The sequence below is a fragment of the Oncorhynchus kisutch genome, linkage group LG14, assembly GCF_002021735.2.
Source record: "Oncorhynchus kisutch isolate 150728-3 linkage group LG14, Okis_V2, whole genome shotgun sequence".
Classification (NCBI taxonomy): Eukaryota; Metazoa; Chordata; class Actinopteri; order Salmoniformes; family Salmonidae; genus Oncorhynchus; species Oncorhynchus kisutch.
The window spans coordinates 29,507,655-29,524,658 of NC_034187.2; the positions used below are offsets into that span (position 1 = coordinate 29,507,655).

Sequence of the window (17,004 nt, forward strand, 5' to 3'; positions counted from 1 at the left end):
AAATGTTCTCTCAACACAGCAATTATCGTAGTTCAAGAGACCTCAAGAGCTGTGCAGCAGAAATGCTGCAAATACTGTATCTCAATTAAACAGCGAGATTAAGGGTAGGGTTCAGTAAAGTGCAGTAGTACTGTACCTTGCCCATTGTGTGACAAGGTGCGATTACACCAGCAAGAGACCAGACATGTTTTAGAGACTGAACTATAGATTTGGGGCTCTAAAATAGCACTCGACTGGGGCCTGGGCAATGCAAGGCTGAGTAAACTACCCTTACAAAAAAACTACACTACAGGTAAAAAGTTTTAGAACAACTACTCATTCAAGGGTTTGTCTTTATTTGTACTATTTTCAACATTGTAGAATAATTGTGAAGACATCAAAACTATGAAATAACAAATATGGAATCATGTAATAGCCACCCTTTGCCAGTTTCGTGAGGTAGTCACCAGGAATGCATTTCAATTAACAGGTGCGCCTTGTTAAATTATTCTTAATGGTTGTACAGTCGTCTCAAATAAAACTGTGAAGGACCTCGGCATTACTCTGGACCCTGATCTCTCTTTTGAAGAGAGAGTCTCCTGACCCCTCCTGTCTCAGCCTCCAGTATTTATGCTGCAGTAGTTTATGTGTCGGGGGGCTAGGGTCAGTTTGTTATATCTGGAGTACTTCTCCTGTCCTATTCGGTGTCCTGTGTGAATCTAAGTGTGCGTTCTCTAATTCTCTCCTTCACTCTCTCGGAGGACCTGAGCCCTAGGACCATGCCCCAGGATTACCTGACATGATGACTCCTTGCTGTCCCCAGTCCACCTGGCCGTGCTGCTGCTCCAGTTTCAACTGTTCTGCCTTCTTATTATTCGAACATGCTGATCATTTATGAACATTTGAACATCTTGGCCATGTTCTGTTTTAATCTCCACCCGGCACAGCCAGAAGAGGACTGGCAACCCCACATATGGCTCCCTCTAATTCTCTCTTTTTTTTTCTCTCTCTCGGAGGACCTGAGCCCTAGGACCATGCCCCAGGACTACCTGACATGATGACTCCTTGCTGTCCCCAGTCCATCTGACTGTGCTGCTGCTCCAGTTTCAACTGTTCTGCCTTATTATTATACGACCATGCTGGTCATTTATGAACATTTGAACATCTTGGCCATGTTCTGTTATAATCTCCACCCGGCACAGCCAGAAGAGGACTGGCCACCCCACATAGCCTGGTTCTGCTCTAGGTTTCTTCCTAGGTTTTGGCCTTTCTAGGGAGTTTTTCCTAGCCACCGTGCTTCTACACCTGCATTGCTTGCTGTTTGGGGTTTTAGGCTGGGTTTCTGTACAGCACTTTGTGACATCAGCTGATGTAAGAAGGGCTATATAAATAAATTTGATTTGATTTGATATCAAGACCATTTCAAGGACAGCTTTTTTCCATCTACGTAACATTGCAAAAATCGGAAACTTTCTGTCCAAAAATGATGCAGAAAAATTAATCCATGCTTTTGTCACTTCTAGGTTAGACTACTGCAATGCTCTACTTTCCGGCTACCCGGATAAAGCACTAAATAAACTTCAGTTGGTGCTAGATACGGCTGCTAGAATCCTGACTAGAATCATATTACTCCAGTGCTAGCCTCTCTACACTGGATTCCTGTCAAAGCAAGGGCTGATTTCAAGGTTTTACTGCTAACCTACAAAGCATTACATGGGTTTGCTCCTACCTATCTCTCTGATTTGGTCCTGCCGTACATACCTACACGTACGCTACGGTCACAAGACGCAGGCCTCCTAATTGTCCCTAGAATTTCTAAGCAAACAGCTGGAGGCAGGGCTTTCTCCTATAGAGCTCCATTTTATGGAACGGTCTGCCTACCCATGTCAGAGACGCAAACTCGGTCTCAACCTTTAAGTCTTTACTGAAGACTCATCTCTTCAGTGGGTCATATGATTGAGTGTAGTCTGGCCCAGGAGTGGGAAGGTGAACGGAAAGGCTCTGGAGCAACGAACCGCCCTTGCTGTCTCTGCCTGGCCGGTTCCCCTCTTTCCACTGGGATTCTCTGCCTCTAACCCTATTACAGGGGCTGAGTCACTGGCTTACTGGGGCTCTCTCATGCCGTCCCTGGAAGGGGTGCGTCACCTGAGTGGGTTGATTCACTGATGTGGTCATCCTGTCTGGGATGGCGCCCCCCCTTGGGTTGTGCCATGGCGGAGATCTTTGTGGGCTATACTCGGCCCTGTCTCAGGATGGTAAGTTGGTGGTTGAAGATATCCCTCGTGGTGTGGGGCCTGTGCTTTGGCAAAGTGGGTGGGGTTATATCCTTTCTGTTTGGCCCTGTCGGGGGTGTCCTCGGATGGGTCCACAGTGTCTCCTGACCCCTCCTGTCTCAGCCTCCAGTATTTATGCTGCAGTAGTTTATGTGTCGGGGGGCTAGGGTCAGTTTGTTATATCTGTTTTGGCCTTTCTAGGGAGTTTTTCCTAGCCACTAACTTCCATTAAAAGTTAATTTGTGGAATTTCTTTCCTTCTTAATGCGTTTGAGCCAATCAGTTGTGTTGTGACAAGTTAGGGGTGGTATACAGAAGATAGCCCTATTTGGTAAAAGACCAAGTCCATATTATGGCAAGAACATCTCAAATTAGCAAAGAGAAACGACAGTCCATCGTTAATTTAATACATGAAGGTCAGTCAATCTGGAAAATGTCAATAACTTCTAAAGTTTCTTCAAGTGCAGTCGCAAAACCCATCAAGCGCTATTGATGAAACTGGCTCTCATGAGGACCGCCACAGGAAAGGAAGACCCAGAGTACCTTTGCTGCAGAGGATAAGTTCATTAGAGTTACCAGCCTCAGAAATCGCAGCCCAAATAAATGTTTCACACATCTCAAAATCAACTGTTCAAAGGAGACTGCGTGAATCAGACCTTCATGGTCGAATTCAAGGCACACTTAACCAGCATTGCTACCACAGAATTCGGCAGCGATACGCCATCCCATCTGGTTTGCGCTTAGTAGGCCTATCATTTGTTTTTCAACAGGACAATGCCAACACATCTCCAGGCTGTCTGAGGGCTATTTGACCAAGAAGGACAGAGATGGAGTGCTGCATCAGATAATCTGGCCTCCACAATCACCCAACCTCAACCCAATTGAGATGCTTTGGGATGAGTTGGACCGCAGAGTGAAGGAAAAGCGGCCAACAAGTGCTCAGCATTTGTGGGAACTCCTTCAAGACTGTTGGATAAGCATTCCAGGTGAAGCTGGTTGAGAGAATGCCAAGAGTGTGCAAAGCTGTTACTTTGAAGAACTTGTTTAACACTTTTTTGGTTACTACATGATTCCATGTGTTATTTCATAGTGTTATTTCATAGTTTTGATGTCACTATTATTTTACAATGTAGAAAATAGTAAAAATAAAGAAAAACCCTTGAATGTGGTGTCCAAACTTTTGACTGGTACTGTATGTGGAACCATTGCAAATGCAACATGTTTCACATGTTAGGAGAATAACACTATTTCACCACCACATGACTTTTTTGCATGTGGATTTTCGTACATGTGAAACTGCAAATTTGATGTTCACATGCGAATTTGACAGTTGAATTTCTGTGAGGGTAAGTAAGCATCACAAACAACAGATACTAAATGTCCTTCTAAAAGCCTTATTAAGAGCACAGTGGGGAGTTGGGTACCGCAGCACATTAGGCATCATTATCGCACAAATACCAGAGGTCCTGCTTATGTAGGAGGGAATGATTCAGAAATACAGCCAAGCATACAAAGTGGTATAATTACTTTTATTTCTGTGCTATAATAGAAAACACTCACATTGTTTCTGTGGAAACCGGGACAGTTTTTAAATGTCATGAGTGCAGTTTGGGGTTGCTCAGATGGTGGAGGATAATGCGCTGCTAGAAAAGCCCTGCTAGAAAAGTCCTGCATAACATTATTGAGAAATGTTCTGTGTATAAGGCCTGCTGATGTAAGGGGGGGGGGGGGGGTCAAAACAGGGTGGGTAGTGTCGGTCAGCACTGATAACGTGAGTTTTAGAACCGCCCCTCGTTCACTCCATCTTCCCGAGTGACAAGTCAGTCAGCCCACTAAACTCAGAGCAAGATCGGAACTGTATTGATTGATTACTCACTGACAAGTTCAATATGTCTGACTCCTCATATTCAGGTTCTGCCACATGTCTGAAGTAAACAGCATGCAGCACTGGTGTGGCTTCATAAAGTTTGGTCTGCTAGACAGCGTAACACCTCACTACAATTTCAAATGAGGGTATAAAGCTGGAATCCTTAATGGTAAAGCTGACACATCTGTTTGCAATATTACAACAACAAAGAAGTTATTGCAAACAACAAACAGTTTTTTTCCCTCAGACATCATTGCACATGGGATAGAACAGAAGCATATGTACTGCAAAAATGTTTTACCTTGGTGCACGACACTCCTAGCTCTGCTTGGTCAACAAAACAATAACAATGGCCGTGGGATGGACAGTGGCGCTGTTCCTCCTATTGCGGATTCCATCATTAACTTAAGCAATAATAGAAAGTGTTACTGGACATTCCGTGGCAGCGAGCCATGTTGCAATAAGCCTCTACAAATTTTACATAGCAATCCTATTATTTTTAAAACATCAGAGTGATTTACACATTTCCCCACGTACACACAGAGACACACAGTGTGATCACTTACTTCTGGTCAAGATGATTCATCTTGGTGCTGACTGAGTGTTGGTTTCAGTGATGACAGTGCTTCATAAGCAGAACTATCCTGTGGACCAACTTAGCTGTGGGGCTAACTACCTCGAGAGAAACTTAGCTGTGGGGCTAACTACCTCGAGAGCAAGATAGCTGTGGGGCTAACTACCTCGAGAGCAACATAGCTGTGGGGCTAACTACCTCGAGAGCAACATAGCTGTGGGGCTAACTACCTCGATAGCAACTTAGCTGTGGGGCTAACTACCTCGAGCGCAACTTAGCTGAGGGGCTAACTACCTCGATAGCAACTTAGCTGAGGGGCTAACTACCTCGATAGCAACTTAGCTGAGGGGCTAACTACCTCGAGAGCAACTTAGCTGAGGGGCTAACTACCTCGAGAGCAACTTAGCTGAGGGGCTAACTACCTCGAGAGCAACTTAGCTGAGGGGCTAACTACCTCAAGAGAAACTTAGCTGTGGGGCTAACTACCTCGAGAGCAACTTAGCTGAGGGGCTAACTACCTCGAGAGAAACTTAGCTGTGGGGCTAATTACCTCGAGGGCAACTTAGCTGAGGGCTAACTACCTTGAGAGTGGCCACTTAGGAACTGTTTAAGAAGTTATTTTATAGAATAAATACTGAAACAACATCGATAAATACCAGTTTGTCAATAATGAGCAGAGCATGTCTCTGACAGCCATGTCATCAAGTCTGAGGAGTAGGAAAATTAAATGCCTTTAACAGGAAGAAAAAAAACATCTTAGCAGACTATTGCTGAAGAAAAGGTCTCTTGTATCTAAACAACAGGTAAATCTAGTTCCTGGATTAAATATTCATGCTCTGAAACACAAATCAATCAGGCTTGCTAACTGCATACCATTCAGACTGATCAGGAAATTTCTTCATTTGGTGGCTGGATCAATAGCTAATTACAGCTACCTTTCACAGGGCCATCTCTGGCTCTGCTGCTGGCTTAATTCCCTTTGTAGGCTATCTTATCTGTCTGTCTCCTTCCACCCGGTGGGAACACAGGAGAGCAGCTTTCTGCTGAACACTGCTTCCACCCCAAAATGAGCCCCCCACTGTTTCTACAAGTTCTTTCTAAATGTGCACCATTGAAAAAATGCTTAATGACTTTTAGGAAATGTGTAAATAGTAATGGGAAAATAGGGGAAATCAATATGGTAATATGGATATACACTGAGTGTACAAAACATTAGGAACACCTTCCTAATATTGAGTTGCACCCATTTTGCTCTCAGAACACCCTCAATTCATCTGGGCATGGACTCTACAAGGTGTCAAAAGCGTTCCACAGCGATGCTGACCCATGTTGACTCCAATGCTTCCCACAGTTGTGTCACGTTGGCTGGATGTCCTTTGGGTGGTGGACCATTCTTGATACACACAGGAAACTGTTGCGCGTGAAAAACCCAGCAACGTTGCAGTTCTTGACACATTCAAACCGGTGCGCCTGGCACCTACTAACATACCCCGTTCAAAGGCACTTAAAAGATGTTGTCTTGTTCATTCACCCTCTGAATGGCAGACTGTCTCTCAATTGTCTCAAGGCTTTAAAATCCTTCTTTAACATGTCTCCTTCCATTCATCTACACTGATTGAAGTGGATTTAACAGATGACATCAATAGGGGATCATAGCTTTCACCTGGTCAGTCTGTAATTGAAAGAGGTGTTTCAATTTTTTTCACATTCAGTGTAGGTTAGAAAATCTATGCTTAATTGCAGCAGAGAAAAATAGCACCTGCATGACAAGCACTTTTTGGAGAAAAGAGTAACCAGATATCAATTTTAAAAAGTCAGGGATGATTTGTTCAACGGAATACAAATCACATTGTAATTTCGAAATAATTATGCAGAAAGCTTGCGAAAAGACAACACTAATATGGAACTCTAGATGGCATTGAATGCAATTTTACACAAACATGAACCTTGAACTTGAATTGTACATTACATTCATTTGTAAAGTAACCATCCAAATGGTCTGGATTCATTAAACAAGATCATATAGGATATTAACATAATTTAACTGCAGAACTCCACATGGGTGATTTCAATGACATTGGAAGGTGACAATGCGTTTCCAGATCGAACCACTCTCATTAAAAGGTGATGAGGGCTGAGGATACACTAGCTAGTGAGCACTGCCCAGGAAAAGTGCATCAAGGGTGGCAGGTAGCCTAGTGTTTATGCATGTTGGGCCAATAACCGAAAGGTCGCTGCTTTGAATCCCCAAGCCAACTTAATGAAAACTGTCAATATGCCCTTGAGCAAGGCACTTAACCCTACTTGCTCCTGTAAGTCGCTTTGGATAAGAGTGTCTGCTAAATGACAAATTTCTAATTTAAGGGCACCTTTGATATCCTCTGGCCCAGTGAGGGAGCCTTTCCCCCTGCCGCCACCCACATTTTTATTTTTTTTAAACCTTTATTTAACTAGGCAAGTCAGTTAAGAACAAATTCTTATTTACAATGACGGCCTTAACCGGCAAAACCCCGACGTCGCTGGGCCAATTGTGCGCCACCCTATGGAACTCCCAATCACAGCCGGTTGTGAGACAGCCTGGATTCGAGCAAGGGTCATTTGATCCAAACAATTATTGACTTCAAAAAGCTTGAAATGGCCTCCTCTTCATTGACATTTTCAACCTGACCCGGTCCGTAATAACAACGTGTTTTAAGCAGACCACCATAGTCCCCGTGCCCAAAAACACCAAGGTAACCTGTCTAAATAACTATCACCCCGTAGCACTCACATCTATAACCATGAAATGCTGGTCATGGCTCACATCAACACCATCATCCTAGCTACCCTGGATCCAATCCAATTCACATACCACCCCAACAATTCCACAGATAACGCAATCTCTATCGCACTCCATACTGCTCTCTCCCACCTGGACAAAAGCAATACCTATATAAGAATGCTGTTCATTGACTACAGCTCAGCATTCAACATCATTGTTTCCTCCAAGCTCATACTAAGCTCAGGACCCTGGGATTGAACACCTTCTGAAACTGGATCCTGGATTTCCTGACGGGTGAGAGTAGGCAACAACATATCCACCATTGCTGACCATCAACACGGGTGCCCATCAGGGGTGTGTGCTTAGTTCCCTCCTGTACTCCCTGTTCACCCACGGCTGTGTGGTCGCGCACAACTCCAACACCAGGAATTAACATGGTCTACACATACCCACACAGTTGTGAAAAGGGGCACAACAGGAGGCTGAAAAGACTTAGCATGGGCCCTCAGATCCTCAAAAGGTTCTACAGCTGCACCATTGAGAACATCTTGGCTGCATCACCGCTTGGTATGACAACTGCAAGGCACCCAACCGCAAGGCGCTACAGAGGGTGGTTAATTACGGCCCAGTACATCACTGGGGCTGAGCTCCCTGGCATCCAGGACTACACCAGGCGGTGTCAGAGGAAGACCACAACAATTATCAAAGACTCCAGCCACCCAAGCCATAGACTGTTTTCTTTACTACCGCACATCATGCGCTACCAGTGCACCAGGTCAGGAACCAACAGGACCCTGAACAGCTTCTACTAGCACTGACCATGCTCACACACTAGACTCTACCCACACATACTTAAACTAACACCCAAACACACAAACACAATATGCCCACAGACAAAACACACACACACACACACACACACACACATGCATACTGACGCCACACACACACACACACACACACACACACACACACTACCGGTCAAAAGTTTTAGAACACCTACTCATTCAAGGGTTTTTCTTTATTTGTACTATTTTCTACATTGTAGAATAATAGTGAAGACATAACACATATGGAATCATGTAGTAACCAAGAAAGTGTTAAACAAATCAAAATATATTTTATATTTGAGATTGTTCAAAGAGCCACCCTTTGCCTTGATGACAGCTTTGCACACTCTTGACATTCTCTCAACCAAATTCACCTGGAATGCTTTTCCAACAGTCTTGAAGGCGTTCCCACATATGCTGAGCACTTGTTGGCTGCTTTTCCTTCACTCTGCGGTCCAACTCATCCCAAACCATCTCAATTTGGTTGAGGTCGGGGGATTGTGGAGGCCAGGTCATCTGATGCAGCACTCCATCACTCTCCTTCTTGGTCAAATAGCCCTTACATAGCCTGGAGGTGTGTTGGGTCATTGTCCTGTTGAAAAACAAATGATAGTCCCACTAAGCCCAATCCAGATGGGATGGCGTATCGCTGCAGAATGCTGTAGTATCCATGCTGGTTAAGTGTGCCTTGAATTCTAAATAAATCACAGACAGTGTCACCAGCAAAGAACCCCCACACCATAACAGCTCCTCCTCCATGCTTTACAGTGGGAAATACACATGCGGAAATCATCCATTCACCCACACCGCGTCTGAAAAAGACACGGCGGATGTAACCAAAAATCTCAAATTTGGACTTCAGACCAAAGTACATTTCCACCGATCGAATGTCCATTGCTCGTGTTGCTTGGCCCAAGCAAGTCTCTTCTTCTTATTGGTGTCTTTTAGTAGTGGTTTCTTTGCATCAATTTGACCATGAAGGCCTGAGTCCTCTGAACAGTTGATGTTGAGATGTGTCTGTTACTTGAACTATTTGAAGTTCATGCCAGCAGCATACCACCCTGCATACCACTGCTGGCTTGTTTCTGAAGCTAAGTAGGGTTGGTCCTGGTCAGTTCCTGGATGGGAGACCAGATGCTGCTGGAAGTGGTGTTGGAGGGCCAGTAGGAGACACTCTTTCCACTGGTCTAAAAAATATCCCAATGCCACAGGGCAGTGATTGGGGACATTGCCCTGTGTAGGGTGCTGTCTTTTGGATGGGATGTTAAACAGGTGTCCTGACTCTCTGAGGTCATTGAAGATCCCATGGCACTTATTGTAAGAGTAAGGGTGTTAACCCCGGTGTCCTGGCTAAATTCCCAATCTGGCCCTCAAACTATCACGGTCACCTAATAATCCCCAGTTTACAATTGACTCATTTCTCCCCAGTAACTATTCCCCAGGTCACTGCTGGAAATGAGAATGTGTTCTCAGTCAACTTACCTGGTAAAATAATGGATACATTTTTTTTAAAAGCATTTATTTGGGCACCAATTTCTGAGACTGGTGACTAATGAACTTATCCTCTGCAGCAGAGGTAACTCGGGGTCTTCCATTCCTGTGGCGGTCCTCATTGGATCCAGTTTTATCATAGCTCTTATTCGTTTTTATGACCTGCACTTTTTTAAATATATTTTTTTAACCTTTATTTAACCAGGCAAGTCAGTTAAGAATAAATTCTTATTTTCAATGACGGCCTAGGAACAGTGGGTTAACTGCCTGTTCAGGGGCAGAACGACAGCACGACAGACCTTGTCAGCTCGGGGGTTTGAACTTGCAACCTTTACTAGTCCAACGCTCTAACCACTAGGCTACGCTGCCGCCCCAGAAACATTCAGAGTTCTTGATATTTTCCGTATTGACTGATCTTCATGTCTTAAAGTAATGATGGACTGTCATTTCTCTTTGCTTATTTGTACTGTTCTTGCCATAATATGGACTTGGTCTTTTACCAAATCGGGCTATCTTCTACCCCCCCCCCCTATCCTGTTGCCTAGTCACTGTAACCCTACCTATATCTACATACTGTAGCTACCTCAATTACCTCGTACCCCTGCACATCGACTTGGTACTGGAACTTCTATATAGCCATGTTATTTTGACTCATTATTGTTATTCATTATTCACTGTACTTGTTCCTCATGTCACTAATTCAATTTGTTTTATCTTTAACTCTGCATTGTTGGAAAAAGGCCCGTAAGTAAACATTTCACTGAGAGAAACGCTCACCTCCAGCACTGCAGCCATTAAAGAATACACTCACTAGCCAGACGTTAAACACCAGCGTCTGCTTGGTGTTGGTGCCAAGTCAGCTTACCTGGAGTTGTTTTTGTGTTAGGAGGGGGGCAGTGATGGTTCATTATGCCTGTCTCTCTGAATGTGCTGACAGCTGGTTGGTACGCCAGGTCAGACAGTCCCTCCACATAAAACCTAACAGTCCAAACACTGCCATAGCACATTAGTCACACTCACACGCTGCCCTTTTCACGGCTGCCACCACTCCCCCACTACCTGCTAATGGAGCCAAAGACGTTGATTTTCACCCAGCAGGGGGTCTTCCAGAGGAGGGGGGGGGGGTGTGGCCCCAGCCCATCTCTATTCCTTAGTGATCAGATGTGTGGATCAGGTCCCATGCAGCGTAGAGCATGTACAAATCAGAGGCCCCCAGTCAGAACCACAGCACAATCAGACAAACTAACTGAGGACGAGATGAGAGGAAGCCAACGGCTTGTTCCCACTGCAGACTGTTCCATCCCTCCAGAGATCAGCTCCCTGTTAGAGCCCATGGGTGTTAAAGGACCAGTGCAGTCAAAAACTGGAACTCCTGTGATTTATATATATTTCCACACTATGGGGTTGGAATAATACTTGTTTGGTGGGATGGAGTTTTGGCCTGCCTGGTGACATCACAGGTGGTAAATTAGTCAAATGACCAATAAGAAAGACACTTCCAAATCTCTCTGCCAATAACAGCTAGTTTTCTGTTTTCCCCTCCCCACTCAGACCACTCCCAGCTAATTTCTTGCTTGGGATATGTCTCTTTGCTAAAAAAGATATGTTTATTTTTGACAATTTTAATTGAAAACAATCACAGTAAGGAACTTAAACTGTTACCCAGAAATGATTTGATAATGATACAAAAAGAGACAAAAATGGCTCTGGAACTGGTGGACCTGGAACTTAAGTAACCGTGGCACACACACACGTCACACGTACAGGCTACTGATCCGGATTAAAAGCGGCATACCGTACTATTGTTCCAGTTCATTTGCTAAATAATTCTTACATAACAGTCTGATCCATTATGCCATATAAACTGAGATTTTATTCATACGACTCTATACCATCATCTTGCTTATGAGGCCACTATGCTGGTGCTGGTCCATCTCAGGACATCTACAAATAGAAAACTACCATACTACAGTAAAATGTTTAGCCTTATTATACTCTCCCCTATCCCCCTAGCACCCTTTAACATTTAACAAGAGATTGGAGAATGATCACTGTGAGTCTCGGAGCTCACAATAAGAGCTGTTCCTCTTCCCGCAGCATCAAATTACCCATGGCTGAGAAATCCTCTCTCTGGAATGGCTTTAGATGAGCAGGCCGCCAGAGGCTAATTCCTCTGCTCTCTCAGGGGAAATTACTTTGTTTAGTTGTTACTAGAGAAAAGTCCGTTTGTGCACCGCTTTATTAAGTTCTTCTGCTACAGTAAAAGACAGTATGTGGATGTACAGGGAAAACATGCTGCATTGTGGATGTACAGGGAAAACATGCTGCATTGTGGATGTACAGGGAAAACATGCTGCATTGTGGATGTACGGGGAAAACATGCTGCATTGTGGATGTACGGGGAAAACATGCTGCATTGTGGATGTACAGGGAAAACATGCTGCATTGTGGATGTACAGGGAAAACATGCTGCATTGTGGATGTACGGGGAAAACATGCTGCATTGTGGATGTACGGGGAAAACATGCTGCATTGTGGATGTACGGGGAAAACATGCTGCATTGTGGATGTACGGGGAAAACATGCTGCATTGTGGATGTACGGGGAAAACATGCTGCATTGTGGATGTACTGGAAAAACATGCTGCATTGTGGATGTACGGGGAAAACATGCTGCATTGTGGATGTACGGGGAAAACATGCTGCATTGTGGATGTACGGGGAAAACATGCTGCATTGTGGATGTACGATGAAAACATGCTGCATTGTGGATGTACAGGGAAAACATGCTGCATTGTGGATGTACAGGGAAAACATGCTGCATTGTGGATGTACGGGGAAAACATGCTGCATTGTAGATGTACAGGGAAAACATGCTGCATTGTGGATGTACGGGGAAAACATGCTGCATTGTAGATGTACAGGGAAAACATGCTGCATTGTGGATGTACAGGGAAAACATGCTGCATTGTGGATGTACGGGGAAAACATGCTGCCTGTTTACTGCTAAATGGGAATATTCATCCAAGGGCAAGATCAGTCAGAGACTGTGTGTGTGTGTGTGTGTGTGTGTGTGTGTGTGTGTGTGTGTGTGTGTGTGTGTGTGTGTGTGTGTGTGTGTGTGTGTGTGTGTGTGTGTGTGTGTGTGTTCTTAAAATGTGTTGGCAACAGTATAGAGAATAGAGTCAAAACCAGCTCAGCTGCACCCTGGCCTGATGAATCATTTCTGCACTCTGCTCTGCTGTGGCATGTCTGGTGCAGCCTGACTCTGCAGCAGCACCACACATACACACCGCGCTGCCGCCGCACATAGGCCCCATCCCCATCCCATCCAGTCAGCTGCTGCCCCTTGCGGAAGGATGCAACAAGCTGCTAAGTTTCTTAAAGAAGCAGTGCCTTCACAACTCAAAGCGTCACATTTGAACTTTGCCAAAGAGGACAACTGTGGTGGGACCAGCCATGGCCAATTTGATAGGCTAAGAAAAATAATTTTAGCACAGATAGCAAAACCCCATGTTGCAAAACCCAAAGGGCCAACTCCAGAACTTATGTCCATTGTTTTTACTGTATAGATCACAGGTGCAGACTGCTGTCTGGCATTTAGGTGCTAGCCCTCCAAGCAGTAATAGTGCTGAAATGTCAGCACTGTTTGGGGCAGTGTGCATAATGATGTAACAACCTCTGCATGTAGTGGTAACAAGGGATGGGGACCTGCATAGCATTGGAAGCATCAGCTTTTTCAGGGAAACATTTTAAACCACTGTCATTTCTGGGAATACAGGAAGCTTCCAGAGCAATGCAAACATGGACTTACTAAGCGCACTGCTAATGTCCAAGTAAGTCTCTTAACAGCAAGATAGCAGGGTGCATCTTTCGCTCAGCTTCTCTTTCCTCAATGTCCTCTTAGCTCTTTGTCACTTCACACAGTTAATGGTGCTCCATAACTGACACTTGTCTTCTGGGAATGTGTGGGAGTAGGCTACTATCTGTGCAGGAGAAGGATGAGATAGGAACTGAAATGCATTTTTAGGATTTCTGCCCTGAAGCAGCTGATGAGGTCAAAGATGTCTCACACGTTGTCATTGAGGAAGGACGTCTGGCGTCTGCCAAGTTCCACACTTTTACACGTTAGCTGCACAGAAGTAGATTCACTAAGCTCTTCTTGGGTTGTAAATAGACTCTCCACTTCTGCATTCATCTACTTTAATATGCCACTGCATTGAACATCATTTCCACTGGGTGTTTAAATATGCCTTTGAATGAGAAGAAAGAAATGTAAGTCTATGGTTTCATAGTATAACAGCCAACCTTCCTCACCCTCCAACGGTATGGTGAATAATTAATCAAATTCTCCCACTGAAGGCAACTTGATAAAGGAAAACCAATGAAAACCCCCACTGACTGTGATATGTGCAACCACCAAACACCTCCCGGTGTCCAGAAGTCTGGAAGGCCTCCAGCCCTCATATCCTTCACCTACCTAAACTGTGGGGTATTTTTAGCCCAGATATTTCTCAAATGTGTTTTCCTGTAGTTGTAGTGACACAAAGTCAGCATGGTCATCAACGTCATCACCAAGAAGAGCTTGCTTATGCTTTAAGAGGTGGGTTTTCGTTTTGGTTTCATATTAGCCTCAACTTTGTAGATAAATCTATGTTTTCTAGCATAACTTGCTATGCCAAAAGATGAGTAGTAGCAAGTAGTGTAGACCATAAGGAGCGGTGCTCCTCTGAGCCATTCTTCCTCAAGTTACAACCCCTACTTTCATTAGTATAGGACCACATTATCTCACAGGACGTTGGTGGCACCTTAATTGGGAAAGACGGGCTCATGGTAATTGCTGGAACGGAATCAATGGAATGGTATCGAACACATCAAACATGGTTTCCATGTGTTTGATACCATTCCATTCACTCCATTCCAGCCAATATTATGAGCCAGGTTTATGTGCTGTAAGCTTGACAGCATGGTTAATCAGAACTGAGGAAGCCCACTGCCCAAATCATTGTTGTCATGCGATAATTAACATGCCTTATTTTGAATGGAGAGCCCTGCAAGAGCACCCAGAACTAAGTGCTGTCAGTGACCACTGCAAATGCCTCATCTATCACAGTAAATCACCATAACAATATTAGGCCCTCATTAGGCTATTGCTTTTCATTTTGCTTACTGCCTCTTCATCTGCCTGGGTAGACTCCATATTCAGAATTGATTGCCTCTACATCTACCTGGGTAGACACCATATTCAGAATTTGAGGTTAAGAATAATAACTAGACATGCAAAAGGTTAACTTTTTTAACTATAGTGTAGACAGCGTTGCTACACCTGGAAAAGGGAAACGTACTAGTTAGCAATCAACAACAACAAAGCAGTAGTGTTGTGGGCTGAAAGTGAGACAGGAGTTGTCTTATTATCTGGAAGGAGTAGTACAAGGTTAGGCATTCCGGCATTCCATTGCATTCATTGACAGCAAAACGTAGGCTACTGAGACAACCGGTTTTACGAAGGAGCAAGTTATCGAGGGCTACCCAAAAAGCGCTCACGTTCAGGAGACAGTGTACTCTGAATTAGACCTATTGGCTACATTATATAAATATTTCATAATCAAGATGTAGCCTATAACCATCTGGCTATGTAAAGCATAATCTGCAGTAGGCTATTAAATAGACATGCATGGGATACAACACTGGAAATGCACACAGGAGGCAGGTTGCCACACAAATTAGCGAAAGGACATTGGGCTACTTACAGTTCTCAAGAACTGAATTTCATCCTCCCCTTCACCACCTTCAGCCATGGCTGTTGAGGAGCCTGCTCAGACTCGGGTAGCCTCCACTGTCGGCTCGCAGCACCGCGCTGCTACTCTTCTCTCTAATCGATATTAGCATATAGCTAATCCAAAACGATATATGAGGTTGGGAGCCCGAGCGAAATACTGCAGACTGTCACTCATGCCCGCTCGCTCACTGCCAATGCCAACGGTTCCCGAGAGAGCGTGTGAGCGTTGGTATAGGCTGGAACAAATGAGAGCGGGGCTGGAATGTGAAGCATAGTCTTGCAGTCAAAATACGGCAGTCGGGTCTTTATCTTCGACGTCAGCAGTGGATCTTATTAATACAAACAGTAAAGCGTGAGCTTTCAAAATTCCCTCGCCATACAACAGCCGCACAACAGCGCGCAATAGTTGCTTTTCCTTTGGTGATGTATTCAGTGATATTATTCTTAATTGTTTAGGCGCGTCGAATAGATATATCTAACAGTACATAGCCTATATACATGTTTTCAATTAATAAGCCTAAAACGTTATCTAACGCTGTGTTGTGGTCTATATTCAGAACCACATTCCTGTAAAGCTTTAGAGAGGATCTCATGTTAAATACCGTTGAAGTAATATGGCTACAGGTCCATCTGCCTCACTTTAAACCCATTCTGGTGGGAAGCTGATATAGACCACCAAGTGCTAACAGTCAGTATCCGGATAATATGTGTGAAATGCTTGATAATGTATGCGATATCAACAGAGAAGTATATTTTATGGGAGACTTAAATATAGACTGGCTCTCATCAAGCTGTCCACTCAAGAAAAAATGTCAAACTGTAACCAGTGCCTGCAACCTGGTTCAGGTTTTCAGTCAACCTACCAGGGTATTTACAAACAGCACAGGAATGAAACCATCAACATGTATTGACCACATCTTTACTAATGCTGCAGAAATGTGCTTTAAAGCATTATCCAAATCCATAGGATGTGGTGATCACAGTATGGTAGCCATATCTAGGAAAACCAAAGTTCCAAAGGCTGGGCCTAATATAGTGTTTAAGAAGTCATAGAATAAGTTTTATAGTGATTCATATGTTGATGATGTAAAGAATATTTGCTGGTCTGTGGTGTGTAATGAGGAGCAACCAGACGCTGCACTTGACACATTTAGGAAATTGCTTATTCCAGTTAGTAATAAGCATGCGCCCATTAAAAAAAATGACTGTAAAAACTGATAAATCCCCTTGGCTTGATGAGGAATTGAAAAATGGTATGGTTGAGAGGGATGGGGCAAAAGGTATGGCAAAAGTCTAGCAGCCCAACTGATTGGCAAATGGACTGGAAGTTAAGAAATCATGTTACTAAAGAAAAAGAAACTATACCATGAAACAAAAATAAATTATATAAAGAATGATAGTAAAAAGCTTTGGAGAATCTTAAATGACATTTTGGGAAAAAAGGCTAACTCA

General features: G+C 44.0%; 1 protein-coding gene across 4 annotated transcripts in view; it reads right to left on the reverse strand.

Annotated features, from left to right (window-relative positions):
• Nucleotides 1–15,941, reverse strand: part of LOC109904530 (ryanodine receptor 3) — a 160,897-nt gene extending 144,956 nt beyond the window's left edge. For all 4 annotated transcript variants that reach the window (XM_031788211.1, XM_031788210.1, XM_031788209.1 and 1 more), the window contains exon 1: nt 15,524–15,941. In XM_031788211.1, the coding sequence (XP_031644071.1) occupies nt 15,524–15,571 (48 nt within the window). In that variant the 5' untranslated portion in view covers nt 15,572–15,941. The remainder of the gene's footprint in view (nt 1–15,523) is intronic.
• Nucleotides 15,942–17,004: the final 1,063 nt, after the last annotated feature.